Source organism: Nomascus leucogenys, chromosome 17 (genome assembly GCF_006542625.1).
Source record: "Nomascus leucogenys isolate Asia chromosome 17, Asia_NLE_v1, whole genome shotgun sequence".
Lineage (NCBI taxonomy): Eukaryota > Metazoa > Chordata > Mammalia > Primates > Hylobatidae > Nomascus > Nomascus leucogenys.
Genome location: NC_044397.1, coordinates 72825488 through 72844480, shown reverse-complemented (window position 1 = coordinate 72844480; position 18993 = coordinate 72825488). Strand labels below are relative to the sequence as shown.

The 18993-nt window shown below is 44.5% G+C and overlaps 1 protein-coding gene across 2 annotated transcripts in view; it reads right to left on the bottom strand.

Moving 5' to 3' along the window:
• The window catches only part of PDE1C (phosphodiesterase 1C), a 572912-nt gene extending 562857 nt beyond the window's left edge, over positions 1 to 10055 (bottom strand). The window contains exon 1 of one of the 2 annotated variants that reach the window (XM_030796179.1): positions 9377 to 10055. In XM_030796179.1, the coding sequence (XP_030652039.1) occupies positions 9377 to 9461 (85 nt within the window). In that variant the 5' untranslated portion in view covers positions 9462 to 10055. The remainder of the gene's footprint in view (positions 1 to 9376) is intronic. The other variant, XM_030796181.1, reaches the window with a different exon arrangement.
• Positions 10056 to 18993: the final 8938 nt, after the last annotated feature.

Genomic DNA, 18993 nt, shown 5'->3' with positions numbered 1-18993 from the left:
CACAGTGGCTCATGCCTGTAATCCCAACACTTTGGGAGGGCAAAGCAGAAGGATCACTTGAGCCCACGAGTTGAAGACCAGCCTGAGCAACATAGCGAGACCCCATCTTTAGAAATAATAAAAAAAAGTTAGCTGGGCATGGTGGTGCACACCTGTAGTCCCAGGTACTCAGAGGCAGGCTGAGGCAGGGGGATCGCTTGAGCCCAGGAGGTCAAGGCTGTGGTGAACTGTGATCATACCATTGCACTCCAGCCTAAGTGACAAAGCAAGACTGTCTCTAAAAGCTAACTAAATAAATAAGTGGTCAGCTATTTCATAAATGGTGAACATGACAACTTATCAATTCACATTCTGTTTTGTCCAAAGATAAAGAAGGAATATTCTCTCCACCATATACACTACAAAAATTTTATTGAGATAATCTCTAAGATTATCTCATGTCTGAGAAATGAAATATGTAATTCAGCAGGTCCAACACAGCAAAACCAAAAAAAAAAATTAAGCCAGGAAAGAGCCCTGTAGTTGAACTGCAATGAAACCCTTACTTATTACTTTGACCTTGAGCAAGTCACTTCTCCATCTGTCTAATTTCAGCTTGTGAAAGCTGAATTAGACTATCTATAATGCTGGTGGTTACTAGTCCATGCAAGTCCAGAAGGGGTTTCTTCTCCTTTTCTCCTCCCCAAGCCCATGGAATCATACCTGAACCACTCTATGAAGTTACCACAAAGAGAGGCAGCACAGCAATTTGGGGAAGCAGAGAGAAAGTCAGCAAATCAATTCCTGCAATGTGGTTTCTTCTCAAACTCTGGCAGCAGTACCTGTGACCTAATACTCCAGGGCAGAGTCTTGGGTGCTTTGGACCCTTGTCCAGAAGACACTGCCTTCCACCAAGTGAAAACCAACTTCTAGCAACTCTGCCTCCAAGCCTGCCCAGGGTCCCCTGGGGAAGGCCTGGTTCTCAGGCCAAGGTCCCAACACACTACAGTGCCTGTCTGCCAGCAGCACAGGAAGTGCCAACCAGCTCTCCCCAAAGCAGCTGGCACCAATTACCCCAACCCAGCTGGAAGCACCCGGCTTGGCTGAGACAGGCACTCCAGATCCCTGGCCTGGTCGGAAATCCTACCCTAAAACAAAGACACACTTGCAGCCGTGCCAGAATGCTACATAAGTGGCTGGTGGAGGGTTGGCGGAGGCAGCCAGGGGCAGGCAGGTGAGCACCATCCAGGGAAGCAGCTGTGGGTCTGGGAGTCTTGCCCACACCCTGATTTCAGAATCCCTCCATCATCATAACCAACAGCTACCAATTAGCAGGCACCTAGAGCACACTGGGTTCTTACATTCCTCATCCTCTTGAACCCTCCCAACAACGCAACAAAGAAGGAATTGCTATCCCCATTTACTAATGAGGGCCTCAAGGGTCACAGAGGTGAATGACCATTCCCACAGCCACAGAGATAGGAAGTGCCAGAACTGGGTCTAGAGCTCAGGTCTTCTGTATCACTTGCCTTTCCACCTGGCATCCTGGCCTAGGAGAGCTAACATTCTAACAAGGGCCTGACAGCTAGAGACTCGCTTTGCAAAACGATCACAAGTGACACAGTAAATCCTGAAAGATGTTAACCTGCTGAGGAAATGGGAACACATGGATCCATGAAGAACAACCATAAGGTATCAAGAGCTCATTACCCAAAGACACAAAAGTGAAGCACATGAAAAATGCCAATTTTGAACAACAGAAAGCAGAAGACAAAGTCATCCTTACAGTTTTTCAAACAACAGTATATATGGCGATTTCATCAAGCAGGACTCAGAGTTGGTTATTATTATTTTCAAGTTAATAATATTATGAAAATATCTTATAATGGATATAAACTATAAATATATAATAATAAAAACATTTATGTAGAACTTACTTTGTACTAGGTGCTATTCTGAGTGCTTGATGTGTATTAACTCCTCTAACACCCTAGGAGGTAGGTAATATAATTGTCTACATTTAACAGATGAGCACATTGAAATACAGAAAGGTTAAGTAACTTGTCCAAAATTACACAGCTAATAAACTGTGAAGCCAAAATTCAACCAAGGCAGTCAAACTCCAGAATCCAACTCTTAACCTCTGCACAGACTGCCTCTCAAATCCAACAAGCATTTATCAAGCAGGATCCAGGCTAGATGCTTCTATATCTATTATTAATTTGTTATTCATTCTTACGTTTATTCTTCATAACAAATCTAGTAGCATGAATTGAAGCCAAAAAGGTTTCATATCACATCACAATAGAGCTAGCCCTGCAGGCACTCAGAAACACTTGGAAATCTCCAGCTAGTCCCCATTTCCCACTGGAATTTGATACTTAGCATATAGGTGAAATAGCTGGACGGCCCGGGCAGCTACACATGGACTTGCCTTTGGTCCTTTCTTGAGTTTAGTTCAGTGGTTATTAAACTTCACTATAAGTAAGAAAACTGTACAATGCTGTATACACAAAGCCTGGTATGCTTACTTCATGAATAATTTCACCTCTGAGCTCTTAACTAGTCCTGCACGCAGTTTGCCTCCTCTTTGCTCTGATCTCTACAAAGCAGCCATCACAAATCCCCAGTGTACCTCACTTAGCCATTCCCCAGCATCTCACCTACTCTGGGAAGGCCAGGGTCAGGACTCAAAGCTCACCTCTTCCGGGAGGGGCAGGAATCGCAGAGATTTCCTTACTTAACCAGTTTGTTTACAGATGGAGAAACTGTGGCCCAGGTTAAGTGACTTACCAGGATCAAAGAGCAAGTTAGTAAGGGGCTAACCCCATCTCTGAGTCCAGTATGTGTTTTCTACTAGTCTGTGCTTTTCTCCTCTGTGGTTCCCCCACCCTTCTACAGTGTCTACTTCAGTGCTATGTTCAGCAAATATTCATTAACCTACCAATAATAATAGTTCACAATTTTGAATGCCTTGACTGTGCCAGGCCCTGTACTAGAAGCTAGAGCTTCATTATGAATTTCATGGGCCCTAGAAACTTTTGCTTTTCTGGGTCCCTTCCTCCACAAAGAAAGAATTTTTAAAAATTTAAAGTATATTTTAGGATTGCATTGAAATGAAGAATATAATAATGTTAAGTTTTCTTAACTTCTTTATTATTTGTCGAGGTAAGAACACTTAACATGAGATCTACCCTCTAAGCAAATTTTTAGGTGTATGATGTTGTACTGCAGATCTTTAGAGCTTGACTGAAACTCTATGAAGTAAAATATTTCATTCAATCTAAAAGTTTATTTTTTCTTTCAATTCTAAAAGAAATTAAAATATTTTCAGAATCCTAAAAATATTGCAGTCTGATCACTATGCTTACTGTACCCAGTGGATAAATCAGCCCTACTAGGTGTTCTAGTTGCACTATCTCATTTGATTTCCTACCCTAGCGTGGTAGATACTATTGATTACGTCCATTTTACAGATTAGGAGTCTTAACATTAGCCATGAAATGCCACCTCTCTAAGATCACAACAAAAGGAAAATGGGGTTCTGGATTTGAACCACAAACGTCTGACTCCAGAGACTGTTATATTCTGGACTCTACTCCGTGCAATTTACCCATCCTGGTCCCCTCCTCCTGCTGTGTTCCAGGCAGATCCGAAGCCCAGCTCAGGACTGTCATTCCTTCGTTACTATTCTCCCCACCACTCCCAACTTCCCCATGGCTCCAGGTGGACCCTGTCCAGGTCTGTGGAGGCTGAGTAGACATGCCAGGCACACTGTGTGGCTCCAGAAAGTGCATCAGCCTATAGGAGGGCAGCAGGGTGTCCATTACCCACTTGACTCTTACTCTCGTCTGGTGTCAGGGGCTGCCCATCCACAGAGTGCAGCCACAAACCCTGGGGATCACACCACTAATGCTCACCCACTCCCAGCCAGCACCAGCTCTACTCACAGTATGATTTCAGGCAAAGGGACGGGACATTGAACGGACACCCACAGTGTGACAGCCAAGCACTGTGCACGGCCCTTCATTCCCCTCCCCTTCCACAAGGAAGGTATTACTACCTCCATTTATTCAGAGAAGAAAATTAGGGCTGAGAGAAGCTAAATGGCTCACCTGATGGGCATGATAAATCTGCGTGTGACTCCAAAGCCCAGGGTTTCCCACAGCAAATACAACCTCTCAGCTGGCCCCCTAAAAGCGGGCACTCTAATTGTTTGTTGACAATGGCAACTCCATTGTGAGAGTTCCTTAGGCAAAAGACAGGGCTGCTCTCGGTCGAAGTGCAAATGCTGTAAAGTGGCATACACCGGTTTTAACTAGCATTAACTTTCCCTAATAACAAGAAGCATTTGGAGGGCATTTTAGAGTTAACAGCGCAGTTATTTCATGCATTCCTTCACTCGATCCTCACCATACTGCCATAACTTAAGGATCTTACTCCCCATTTTACATGTGAGGAAACTGAGGCTCAGAGATAATGTGATTTGCCCATGGTGCAGAATGGAAGAGGATGAACAGCAGAGCAGAGACTGCAAGCCTCCGTCTGCAGACTCCTCTTCCCACACCCTGCCGCACCTGACTTACTCTGAGATACGACTGAGGGAGAGAAGTAGGTCCATGAGCACTGGGAGGAGGCCATAGAATATTTTACCTGGAATCCTTACTGGGTTCTTTGCTCCCCGCCATCACTCCCAACCAGGTGTAAAAGCTCCAAAGTTCTTGTTTCCACCCAGACTGCCTGCTTGTCTAAGCAGGCAGATGGAAGGCAGACAAGACACTCAGCTGAGAGAGCACAGAGACCAGTCTGGGCTCAGAAAGTCCTCAACCATATGCCCCAGGGGAGGCCAGGAGCCTCTCTGCCATGGCTGGAGAGTGGGCCACACCCCCAGTGTATGCAGTCAATTCACTCAGACCTCAGCCACCCACAGAGCCCTCTCTGCCCAGATCCCCTCTGAGAGGAGCATCCATGAGCAAACCTCTCCCTTCAGCTTAGCCTCCGTCCCCTGCTGTCCAAGGGTAAGTCAGGGAACCCCCATTCCCAGCCCCTCGAGCCTCCGATTGCTGTCTAGGGGCTTCTTGTTTTTCCTCCTCTGGGACAACCCAAGGAGAGGAACACAAGGCCGAAAAGCCAGTGGCCGTTGCTACAGGAAACATGTCTCTGTTAGCAACACCTCTTCAGTACAGGCCTAGAATTTTCCACAACACCAATAGGTTCATTTTTGAAGGAAGCAGCTTATTTGACATTCACTCCGCCAACTTCGCATCCCTCTGAGCCTCTGGTTTCACCCACCTCCTTCTGACGCCATGCAGGTCATCACTGAGGGCAGGAGGGAAATGATGGGCCCTCCCTCAGCCCCATTTTCTCATCTGTAAAACGAACAGGGAGGAGCATCAAAAGAGATCGAGTGGGGCTCACTCAGGTGATTTAAAAGAAAAAATGTGCTTTTGTTTTTGGCAGACATACATCACTTTGAGGGGGAGGTGTTTGTTTGTATTTCAGGCAGCCTTCTGGAGAGAGCAAGAATCTGTGAATGACTTAATACAAACCCAAATAGACATCCAAACTCCAGAAGGAAAGTTCTTCTGAAATACAAGGTACTGCACCTACGCACCCCAATCATTCACTTCATATGCAAATGCTCCTTCACAAGTACTACCTCACCAGAGTCAATTTACACTTGCACTTCCACATATGGCCTTCAATTATGTCATCAGGATAATCACTTGCTGCAATCATAATAAGTTGAATGATTTCCCAGGGATGGAACTCTCAAAGCATCAAGGCGCTTTGAAAGTCAGCGCTTCTGAATGTGACACGTGTTCAATCTTAGTCTTGTTTCCAAGACCTTTTGACCACATACCCATTTCATGACCTGAGAAAATTACATAAAGAGGATGCAAAACAATTTGCCCTGGGACAGGGAAGCATGGGACTGAGGCAGCCCAGTGAGGCAGATTAACTAACCTTGTTTCTTCTACCTGATCTTCCTCCAGGGAGCGGCAACCCCACCCTGTCCCACATGCAGCAATGGTCTCATCTCTTTCTGGTTTTGCTCCAGCCTTGGCTGGTTAAGCAAAGTTAACAAACTCCCAGATCTCTCTGCTGCAGAATGATGGGCTAGTCCCGAGGCTCCAGCAGAAATAAAGTCCACTGTGGGAGGCAGCATGATATGTGGGACAAACACCGGGCTGAGGGGTCAGGGCAGATGTGGTTTGAACCCAACTCTGCCACCTCCTAGCTGTGTGCCTTCTGGCAAATTATTTCCTCTGGAGTCTTGGGAGTTTCTTCCCCTAAAACAGAGGTCATAACAGCTACCTTTCAGAGCTGTCAAAACATTGCTGGTGGGAGTAGAAGCTGGTAGATCTTTTCAGAAGGCAGTTGAGCAATATGTTTTAAAGTTCCTAAAAATGTTCATACTCTTGGACTAAGCAATTAAGCTTCTAGAAGGTTATCTTTAAGAAGCACTCACGGGCCGGGCGCAGTGGCTCACGCCTGTAATCCCAACACTTTGGGAGACCGAGGTGGGTGGATCACGAGGTCAGGAGATCGAGACCATCCTGGCTAACACAGTGAAACCCCGCCTCTACTAAAAATACAAAAAAAAATTAGCGGGGCGTGTTGGCAGGCGCCTGTAGTCCCAGCTACTCCAGAGGTTGAGGCAGGAGAATGGTGTGAACCCGGGAGGCGGAGCTTGCAGTGAGCTGAGATCGGGCCACTGCACTCCAGCCCAGGTGACAGAGCGAGACTCTGTCTCAAAAAAAAAAAAAGGACTCATGATATACTCAAAGATTTAGTTTTTTATCACTGTTTATCATGGTGAAAATTAAAAGCAACCTAAATAGCCAACAATAGGAAGTTGATTTTTTAAATACTTTATATATAGCATGAAACAAAACTAATAGGGTTTTTTTAAATAACACATTTTTCAATTATGATTTCATTTCGTAAAAACAATGTACATATTAGAAGTACATACAAGAAATATTAATATTTAGCATTGGATGATAAAATGACAGTTGATTTTCTTTCTTCCTTTTTTATTATTGTATTTTCTAAACTTGGCCTAAAATTTCTTAAATGTCTCTCTAGCAACTTACTAATTTCTGCTTTTTAAAATGATTATGTATGAACATATCATATTGCCCCAAAAATACAAATTCCTTGAACACAGATTCTAGTCTGATTTATCTTCATAAACTCCCCATGATACTAGCTTAGTGCCTTGAATAATTACAATTACCATTTATTGAATGTTTGCCATGTGGCAGGCATTGTGCTAAATTTTATCTCTTAGTATAGTAAAATTGAATAAATGTGGAAAGGGGGAGGGAAGAAGAATAAGTAGAAAGAAGTGAATGAATAAATTCTCAGCAATCTGAAATAAGTTGGCAGCTATCTCACTTGGAAGCGACCAGCTCATTTTTAGAGTCTCTTCTGACCACCAGACCATACCAATCTGCTAGACCAACTCTTCTAACAGAAAAGGCAAATGTCAGGAAGAGGAGGACCACACTATGATCCTGGATTTTAGAAAGTCACACTTTGAAGGATAAGATCTCATAAGGACAACCTGGTATAACTTTTGAGAATTTTCTTACCAGAGTCAAGAAAACCAATTTAACATGACAATGATCTATTAATGAAACACTTTTGACTTTGGCAACCTTTAATTCTTTTCTACAGACACTCCCTTAGCACCCACCAACACCATTTGAGAGGGAAAGATACATAAGCAGTCTCATCCTTAAGGAATTTTTAATGCAATGAGGACTACCAACAGGTGCCTAAATAACTGATTCAAGCCAGGGTTTGAGCTCCAACAGAGAACTCAGGGACTGGAGGGATTGCCAAGGGAGAAATTCTTTCTGATGGGGATGGAGAGTGGAAGAGGTGGAAAGTGAAAGCTGGGATCTGAAGCATAGACAAGATTTCTCAATGCTTTGCTGAGGGAATGGCATTCCTGCCTGCAGGAACAGCCCAGGCAAAGGCTCAGAGGGGTAGGATTTGGTATGTTTGGAGAAGGGCAAGTGTTCAGTCCATGCCCCAGAAACCTTGGGCTACTTCATTAAGAACAAAAGTGGCCCTGAGATGAGCTCCTTTTCTTGGTCTCTTCTTGGCCCTGGTATTTTCCTGATACACATCCAGGCAGACACAGCCCACAAAAAGCAAAATAATCTACCCTCTCATTTTCAAAAGCTTTGGGGTTCAGTTCACATTAAGCCCACAGTAACCTGAGTACTTCCAAAAGTAGGAATCAGAGTGGCTCCTGCCTCTGTCCTGCTGTTCTCCAAAGGCTGACGTCCCAAAAAGCAGGCCTCCAGGGCTCTACCTGAGACTTGGGTTCTACTCACCTCCAAGGAAGATGTGAAGGCAATCCCTCACAAGTTGTTTCAAAACAGTCACAGCATGGGGCGGAAGGCAGAAGTATCAAGCACCCACCTTTTCAAATGCTAGGCCTCCAGAGGGTCAACCCTGTGGTCCTGCTGCTCCCTGAAGGTCCCCACAACCCCCTCTGGTCCCCCTCTTGGTGAAGGGTTTTGGGGGAAAGAAAACAGGAGCCACTGGGAGTCCCAAGGGCAGGAGAGGGAAACACCACCTGCAGCTCAGAGACACCACAGCTTTTTCTCAAATACTTTCGGTAGCATGACATATGATCCCCCCTCCCTGCGGCCTCTCTCTCTGAGACTGAATTGGCCTCTTTTTTTGCTTTATTTTTCTGAATCTCTCTGTTCTCTCTCTTCATGTGTCCCTTTTCCTTTGTTTCAACTTTTATAGAAACTGTTGTTCAATCTCTCTCTCTCTCTCTCTCTCTCTCTCTGAATTCCCCGTCTCTGCCTCTCTCAGCCTCTCCTCTCCTGTTTCAGTCACTGTCTCCACGTCTCTGTCACTCTATTAGTCAGTCTTGACGACCGTCTCTATCTCTGGGGCCTAGGTGTTTCTATCAGTGTCCCCGTGTCTGGATGTTCCTGCCGCTCTCTCTGTGTGTCTCTATCATGTCCACATCTTCCTGTCGCTTTCTGTCTCCCTCTCTCGGCACTCCTATCTTCATCTCTCCATCGCAGCGTCTCCAGCCCTATTTCCACCCCTCCTCTCCCCCGGCCTGCGTTATTAAAATCGCAGCCAGGAAACCAAGCAGTTCGGGAAGGTGTGATGCTGAAAACCAGCTTCCGCGCGACGCCGGGTCGGAGCCCGCGAGGAGTGCCAGGGGGGACAGCCCAGGGTGCGGCTTCTGTCCCGATCCAGTCGCCGCTCCCAGGGGCTCCCTCCCGGCAAGCACCCTTCGGCCCCAGCCCGACCCCTGAGCTCCCCCTGCCCGCTTAGAAAGGAACTCTGACCGCAACCGGAGAGGGCGTTTGCCCGAGCCAGGAGTCCGAGAGGGGTGGAAAGTTCTCACCGATGGTGAAGCTGTAGCCATCGATGCTGAAAGTGGCGCTCCGGCATTTTTTGAAGCCCTCCTTCCTGTTGCTGGCGTCCGACATGGCTCGGCCGGCCGGGCAGGGGCCTCGCAGCGCGACCAGCCGCGTCCGCGGTCCTCCCAACGGCGGAGTGAGCAGCCCGGGGCTCGGCGGCGAATCCTCCCCCAGCCGCGCCGCGCTGTCACCCTCAGCCCCGCCGCGCGCTGGCAGCTGAGCGCCTGGAGACAAGAGCGGGGACCCAACGTCAACAGCTAAAGCGCTAGGAGCTCGGCAGAAGCAGGAGCCGTCGCGACTGCCCCATCTCCAACCCGAGTTCCAGAGGCGGCGAGAGGAGTGTCAGGAAGGGAGGACGCGCGCCCGGGCGCGTGGACGGGGCTGACCGGTGGGCGCGGAGATCCCTGCCCGGCCACGCTACTCTCTCCCAGCCGCGGAGCCCGCGCGCCACAGGCACGTCTGTTTTCCACTTCAGCTTCTCCTTCCGTCTCTGGTGGCTGGGGGGATTTGGGGACCCAAGGGAATGGCTGAATTGGCGTCGTGCGTCTTCTAGATATGTTTTCTCTGGCAGACCGGGGAGCTTCCAGAAAGCACATCAACAGATGGAAAAGCAAACCCCTTAGCCATGAGGTGCTGCCGAAGTTTACTCCAAACAAGGAAGTCGGGAAAAATCGCCACGCCCACTTCCTCCTAGCCGCTGCCCCCAGCACTGGCCTGGAGCCCCGTTAGTGTTTCTTCTGCACTGGCCTGGAGCCCCGATAGTGTTTCTTCTCCACTGTCCCTGCCAGGAAGGTAATTGTCAAAGTCACCGGGGGCTCTATGATGTGAAATATACAATCAAATTAGAACTCGCCCCTTACCAACCATTCCAAATAGCTTGTCCTGTCCTTTCGAATTTGGGTTTGCCCAATGTGATAGACTCCTGGAATTTGCTGATGTGGAAGATATCTTACCAATCCCATAGCTGACGCTCTTATTACAGGAGAGGAAACTGAGGCTGGGTAGGGCTTGAGGAAAGTGCTACACAAGGAAGCGGCGGACTTTGGAGGCAGAAGTTTCAATTTATGACGATGCCAAGTTAGCCATTGGCCTTTCCAGTGCCTGGAATGACCGAGTTAGGCAAGGCTTATACTGGGAAAATTATTCCCACCGATCAGCAAGCAATTATTGAGGATTTACAGTTGCAGTGCTGCCAGGGGCTGCGGATGCCCACGGGAAAAGAGACCAGAGCTGAGTCACACAGAAGAATCCACGGTATAACAATGTGAAATGCGGGTTCTGTGCTCAAGCTATTGTGAGACTACAATTAATTTAGCCTCATCTTTGTGATAAAATTTGACACAATTAACAAACACTTGCCAATAATAAGAATAAACTAGGTATATTCCTAATTGATTCCAGTTGAGTTTAGAGGGTAATGGTTCCACATATCTTCAGAATCTAATGAAGATTAGAAACCTTGTCCCAAAAAAAGCACACAGACATACATGTACAATATTCTACATACAACTTCAGGGGGCCCATTAAAACCCCCAAGCCTACTGGAACCCAGGTTAATGCATGTCCCAGGAATTTAATCTTTTTCAATTCACCATGTGTTTTTAAAGACATGGAATTGTGTCAGAGTGTAGTTGACACTTCAGTTACAAATTCTCTCAGGGAAGAACTAGAACCACATTCACATGGTCTGGTTAGGTTGGTAGCAAGATTAATTAATCATAAAGGCAACCAACAGTGTCATGAACCTCATGCCACATAGAATGGCATATTTCGCCATGCAGTCAGGGATGTTTCAAAATCATCATGTAGACCCTGAGACTGTAATACCCACGCCTGGAACCTGTCACAGCATGGAGGCATGAAAAGGGCTCTGCTCACAGATAGACCTGGGTCTGAAAGCTGGCTCCACCACTTACCACCTACATGGCCTTGACCTCCCTGAGTCTTACTTTCCTCCTCTGACAATGAGGATTAAGTAGGAGTAAGTGCATAAAACTTAGGCACACTGTATGCATCCAGTTGTTGCAATCACTAGCTGACTCCCAGATCTTATTATGTAGACTGCACGGAAAATTCTTCTCTGTGACAATAACGTATTTTAGTTATTGTTGCCGCCATTAATTTTATAGGTGAAGAGAATTTTTATATGTAACATTTTATATATAATATATTACATGTAATATAATGTGGGCTTGGTTTTTTGTTTGTTTGTTTTTGAGACAGTGTTTCACTCTGCTGCCCAGGCTGGAGTGCAGTGGTGCAATCATGGCTCACTGTGGCATCGACCTCCTGGGCTCAAGTGATCCTCCCAATTCAGCCTCCAAAGTAGCGGGGTCTATAGATACACGCCACCACACCTGGCTGCTTTAAAGAAAAAAAAATTGTAGAGGCAAGGTCTCACTATGTTGCCCAGGCTTGTCTTGAACTCCCGAGCTCAAGTCATCCTCTGCCTCCACCTCCCAAAATGTTGGGATTACAGGAATGAGACACATGCCTGACCGTAATATTATGTATTTTTTAATATAGTAACCACCAAAGGTTTCTTGCAGTTCCCCTTTCCCTGTATTTCTCCCATCTTCCCAAGCTTTTAAGTGAAGCACATGTCTTTTTTGTGCCAAAATAAGTCCTCAGCTGAGGAACCTGAAAGCCCTGAGTCTCCTGTAGTAAACTATCAAAAAAAAAGGAAAAAAAAAGTCTATTGCAATGGAAATTTTTCCTTGCGTAAGTGAGTGAAATTAAAACTTGGTATTTAATCATCTTAACAGAAAAGCTTTCTGAAATATAACCTATGAAAATAATAAAAATGCAATCATTTCTCTGTCCCCTAAAGTCTGGTAAAAATAACTTGCCTGAATAATTAGAACTGTTTTTAAACTGCTTCTCCCCAGAGTTATTATCTCTCTCCCTGGTTTTAGAGATTGTACACCTACAGAACTACTAAAATGCACTGCTTCAAGTGCAAACTCTTAAAGCAGCCTTTTCAGCCTTTGGGTTCTCACACCAAACCAAGTGAAGTTGAATGCTAACATTACATAAGTCAAGAAAGAATGAGTTCAAGACTGAGATCAAAAGAAGCACGGCTTTTGTTTGCTCTTTCAGAAACGCTCACTCAAGAAAGCCTGGGAAGTAAGAAAACTAAACCAAGACAGACAAGCAGATGTGTCAATCATCTGCTTTGGTAATTGGAGCAGGATTTGACAAATTAATGTCTGCAGACGAAATCTGGCCCATCACCTGTTTTTGTGGCATCTGCAAGCTAAAAACAGCTTTTATATTTTTAAGTGATTGAAAAAAATGAAAAGAAGAATAATATTCTGTGACACATTAAAACTACATGAAACTTGAATTTTAGTATCCACAAGTAAAGTTTCATTGGAACATAGCTATGCTCATTTATTTCCATATTCTCTCTGGCTGCTTTCACACTACAAAGCCATTGTTCAGTAGCTGTGCCTGGGACCATATGGCCTGCAAAGCCAAAAATATTTACTATCTGGCCCTTTACATAAAATGCTTATTGACTCCTAAAATTATAGTAAGTATACTTTACATCTGTCAGGGTTTGAGTAACTTCTAGTTTTATTATATTTACTTTAACATTTGGGTTTGGAAAGAAATTTATCTTTTTTAACTACTGGAATGGATTCTAACATGGAAGAACTAAGAGTGCATTCTAACAAACAAGGGAAACAGGGAGGGAAGAAGGTCCCTAATAATTGCTTGATCCAGTCAATAGCTAAGACTAATTAGGTTAAGATTAATTTCTTCCAAGAAGTAATGTGTGATCCCAACTTCACTGCAAAAAAGTAGAGGAAGAGCTGAACTCATTACCTACATCAGTTCATAGGATCAAATAATGTCCTTCAAATATAACAACTGTATATGACACAATATAAAAAAGAATCTGGCAGGATGCTCCTCTGACTCTAGTGCTAATATCAAGTCTTTTGATTTGCTCTGTGGATCTGATGGTGGATTCTACTACATGTTTCTATATAAGAGAAAGGATATTAATGGCAAGTTCTTGTTGCTCATTGGTTTTTCACTTTTAAAGTTCTAGAAAAATATAAGACAACATACATAGAATGTATCAAAAAGTATAGTTTCTAAGAAAACATCTTTTTATTTTTCATACTAGAGAGAATACAGCTCCTCAGCATCTCACTAATGCATTTTAACCATTCTCAGGTAGGAAGCTACCTACTATTTGGAATTCTCCCAACAGCCAATAGTCCAAGAATTGTAGACCCAAGTTGCCCCAATAAGAGCATCGTGCACACACCTCAAGGACACCTGTCTAACAACCATTCCAAATTCTAGAAAGGGCCCTTCCCATTCATATAATCATTGGCTGCAGGCAATGAAGTTTCTGAACTGCAACCTTGCTCCTTTGGCTGTAATTGATAGAACCCAAACTGGGCTGATGAATACCATTTCTGGGAATAGGAATTGTGAGAGGTAAAGAAAAAGTCCCAGTTCATTCCAGGTCCATTTCCAGCTGGTATCTAAAAATCAGCTCCTCCCAAATTCCGTAAGATACCCTACTACCCTTATACTATACAGTAGTCCCTTTTGTGAGTGATCCAATGTGAGTTGCTATTGCTTGAAACCAAAAGTTCTAGCTAATCTACCAAACAGACTCCCTTCAAGAAGGGAAGCAGAGGAGGAAGAAATGAACAGAGAAAAGAAGGAATTAAGCTAACATTTACTGAGTGCCAACTATATACTAGGCATTGTGCTAACCAAGAAACAGTCCCTTCCTTTTAGAATTTTACAGGAAGAGTAAGTCTTAGAACAGTCCCTGGAACTGGGTGTCAGAATGAGAAAACAGTCACAGAAAGTCTGTGTTTCTGGATGCAGTTCCTCTTCAGCTGTCACCAGTACCCTCCTCTGTTTCATTTTACTTCTACCTTATTGCTTCCCTATAGTCCATTTTTTTGTTTCTCAAATAAATTAGACCCAGGAGTGGCAGAGACAATCTAATTAAACGGGGAAGATAAAAAGCATGTGCTTACACACTTGAGGGCCCAAAAAAGGTGCCAAAAACGTACCCAGAAGGCTCTGATGGAGGTTACCGAATTCTATTTCCACAAGGAGACAATTTTTTTCTTTGGCCCCCTGTTCATTCTTCAACTTTTTTTGAGTTTACATATTATTCATGCATCTGTGAAAGTGACTATTCTTAAGTATCTGCCTTTAGTGTCTCAGAAAATAATAGCTAATGGCCCCCAAAGATCTCCCCATAACATTATGTAGCAAATTAGAGTAAATTAAATTTTTGTTTTGCATTAAGAGTCTGGGGAGAATTTTATCATAGCCTTTGAAGTTAGGAGTTATAAGTGGAAACTTTCTGCAGTGGGGGTGAGGGAGACCAGAACAGCTATTTTTAATTTCTTTTTCTTAATCCAGACTACCAAGCCTGGAATTATCTTTCCCCTCAGCCAACCAGGTTTGCCTAGAGACCTCCCTCCTCACCATTCAGGTATCTGCTAATCTCCCAGTTCCTCCAGAAAGCATTTTCTGCCTGACATTCCTCAGGGGAGGTAACCACCCCACTTGAAGCCTCCCTGGATCCCATTCTGTGTCCCCATCATAAAATCATCACACTACACTCATACTGCCTGTTTGCCTGCCCATCTCCTCATGAGGATATTGTCTGTGGGTAGCAGAGATGGGTCTTCCATCCTCAGCCCTGGCACAGAGTAGGCCTTCACTAAAACATTTATGAATTAAGAAGTAAACAAAGATGTATAATGCAAGGCTGTGTGGCCAGGAGATGATGGGATTGGGGTAGGACAGCCAGCCCCATTAGCCATTCCCTCTCTCCACTCATCCTCTGTCTTTCTCTGTGATGAGCTTTAGAGCAAGTTTAAAACATGGCTCCATAGCAAATAGGTTAATAACTTTTAAAATTAATAAAATGAAACAAAAAGCTCCTCTACTTGCTAGCCGTGTGATCTTGGGAAAATGACTTAGCCTCTCTGAGTCTTAGTTTTTTCTTTTGTAAAATGGACATATAATACCTATCTCATAAGAAATGTGTGAGTTATAATAATGTATGTAAAAGACTTACCCTGGACTCGACCCATAGTAAACATTCAATTTTACTTATTATTATCATATATATTATTATAACATGACAATGTTATTATTTTTAACATCATCATCATCACTAGCACACTAGGTCCCTTTTTGCGCTTCTGTTTTCTACAGAGTGCTTAAGTTAATCCATAATCAGGGGCAAGAGGAACAGGGTTAGAGCTCACTCAACCCTGGGCCCAAGGCCCCAAAGTATCACCCTGTGAGCAATGGGACCAGAGGTTCTAGGTCTCCATCACTCACGTGAGCTGCAGAAACTCATGGGCTTTCTGAGAGCTAGAGTCTGGGACTTGCACAGGGCCTGTTCAATCACTTTTCCATCCACAAGACCCAGCCTCCATCACCCTCCCCATTTCATGACACTTCTGTCAGCTATGCTTCGCTTCATTCAGCAGATGCATTGTGGTCCTCATAATGCATGTTGTCTTGTGAACCTGCTGCATCAGCTAGGATGTCTTCTGTTCCCTGGGCATCCAGGGCACAGCTTCCTCCTGGTTTTCCTGCTACCTCTGCAGCCAATGCCTTTTCTGTTGTTAACTGGGAAAACTCTTATCTTCTCATTCCATTCCCTCTTTCCTGAGCAATCCTCTTTGCTCTTCCCCACTCTGTTAATGACTCTAAAATATCTATTTCTAGCCCAGATCACTAAGCAGCAAGTATAGTGATCTTTTTTTCTTCAGTAGGTCTTACAGTCACCTTGGCCTTGACTCATCCAAATCTGAAATCTTCATCTTCCTATCCTTCCTCCAGAGTTTCCCTTGGGGTGTTAAGGGAGCCAGACAAAGCTTCTACATACTTGTCAAGCCAGGCTAACCTTTACCAGCCTCTTTCCAGCTGTCTCCATAGAAGGAGCATTTCTCATCTGACTCATTAGAGTTTCAGGCATTCCTTGGGCCCACCTCACTAGGGCAAGAGTCTCTCCTGGGCAGAGCCCATATGGCATCTCTGTGAGAGTTAGGAAAGGGTGCCCTTCTCCCAGGTGGAAGCAGCGCCTTGCCAGGACAAACAGAGCTCAGTGAGCAGGGCCTGGGCTGAATGCTGCTCCCCCCCAGTCCCTCGGTCAAGCACCGATATGATTTGGCTATGTCTCCACCCAAATCTCATCTTGAATTGTAGCTCCTATAATTCCCACGTGTTGTGGAAGGAACCTGGTGGGAGATAATTGAATCATAGGGGCGGTTCCCGCATACTGTTCTCATGGTAGTGAATAAGTCTCACGAGATCTGATGGTTTTAGAAAGGGAAACCCCTTTCACTTGATCCTTCATTCTCTCTTGTCTGCCACCATGTAAGATGTGCCTTTCACCTTCCAACGTGGTTGTGAGGCCTCCCCAGCCATGTGGAACTGTGTGTCCATTAAACCTCTTTTTCTTTATAAATTACCCAGTCTTGGGTATGTCTTTATCAGCAGCATGAAAACGGGCTAATACCATAAATTGGGTTCCTGGTCATAATACTTCCAGAATATTATCAAAGCCTTACTCTTCCACTCCAATAGTGCCATCTCTGGAAATGGTCCTCCCTACTGCTCCACAACAAAATTGGGGAGCCTGTGAGTCATTACTCTTCCCTCTGTCTTTTTCATCTAAACAGTCACTAAGTCCACACAGAAATGTTCCCTCAATATATCTGGCATCTGTCCGGTCCTATCCACACACAACCCCACCTTAGTCCAGGCTACCACTCTCTTTCACATGAATTATCACAACAGCCTCTCACCTCCACAGCCAGCTTGCATTCTTGCTCCAAGCCATTATCTATCCAGGAGCCAAAGAGATCTTTTTAAATAAAAAGGTAGTCATGTCTTTCCTCTGCCTAAAATCCTTCAGTGACTCCCTGTCGCTGTAGAAAAATCAATACTTAGAATAAAGTAAAAACTCCTTACCTTGGCTCATCAGGCCCTACAGAATCTTGGGGGAAACTGGGAAACATAGGGAAGTTTGGACCTTCTCCTATAAGGAGTGGGAAGCATAAAACACATACAAGAGGACTTAGGAAGTATCAGAAAGGGAATGGGGAAGTTAGTCAGAGAAGGGAAAGCAACCAATAAAGCTACTCTTGTGGGCACCTGGGGCTTAATCCTCTAAGAAATATCAGGAGCTAGTGTCAAATTGCCATTGGCAATGCATCTGGTTTCCCAACCTGATTCCGGACTCTCTCAAGGGTTTGGCTTTGACATGCTCTATCAACTCTTCTCACCTCTGACTTCCTGGAGAGGATTCAGACCTTCTGTGCCTCCCAGGACCAAGAAAAACAGCACTTAGTCGTTTATTGTACACCTACTATGTGCAAATAGTTTGCATCTGTAACAAATATCCAAATTCTCAGTGACCTAACACCACAATAAAGATTTTTTTTTCTTGCTCATTACGAAGCCCAATATAGGTTGTGGGGTGCAGGATGTGGAGTTTTGGCCTATGGAGTTATTCAGGGACTAAGCTGGCTTTCATCTCATAGCTTCATCAGCACCTAGAACCTCAGAATCCTCTGTATCCTCTGCATCTAGCTGGCCAGTGAAGGAAGAGAAAAACGGTGGAAGACTGTGAAGAATTTCAGAAACCAGGCATGGAATAAACCACACATCCCTTCCTCCCACATTCTTTTAGCCAGAAATTAGTCATATGGCCCCACCAAACTGCAAGGGGTGGGTGACATCTGGGAAATGAAGTTAGGAAAGGAAAGAAGGTTTGGTAAACACAGATCCTTTGAAACCCTATCCTCTCCACTGTTTTCACTCAATCTGACCACCAACTTATCAGGTGGAGACACGGTTAAACCCTGCATGCCCAGGACTGAGGTCATAATCTGTCGCCACATCAGAGTTGGAACCTTTCTATCTTATTAAGCCCAGGTTCACAGGCTTAAAGCACCCGAGCCTACCACTGTGATATAAATTTTATAAAGTGGGCCCACTTTCCCCAGAAAGGACCTTTTCATGTGGCTTATTGTTGTTATCACTTACAGAAGGTTTAAATATATCAACAATTTTAATACTATATTACAGCTCTGGCATTAGAAAGTAAGATAAAAATATAATTTACTGAGGAGGTGAAAATTGCATCATCTTGTAACATGATTTTTTTCTTTCACTAACTAGAAAACATAAATACTGTACCCAGAAATACAAAAATTCTAGTTCATTAAGAGACAAAGGGAATAGCAGAGAAAAATTCGGTCACTAATATTTAGCAGGCCAGCAAACTCTGCCACATCAAAGACTCCTGATGAGGATTTGGGGAACACGCAATTAGAACAAATACAGAGCATCCCAGGTTACCACTTGCACAGCGATAAGTCCCAGGTGGATAACTGGTTAGAGGTAGAGCTGGCATGGACTTGCACTCAGACATGAGGAAGGGAATGTGGTTTCTTAGGGGATCCAGCGTTAGTCAGGCCATCATGGGTTAAGCTCTGTGCTTAGTACTCATGCATCTCATTTCAAACCCTCAGTAACAAAGAATGGAATTATGGAGTTAGGTTTTCTTACTGTGGTTCTTAAATCC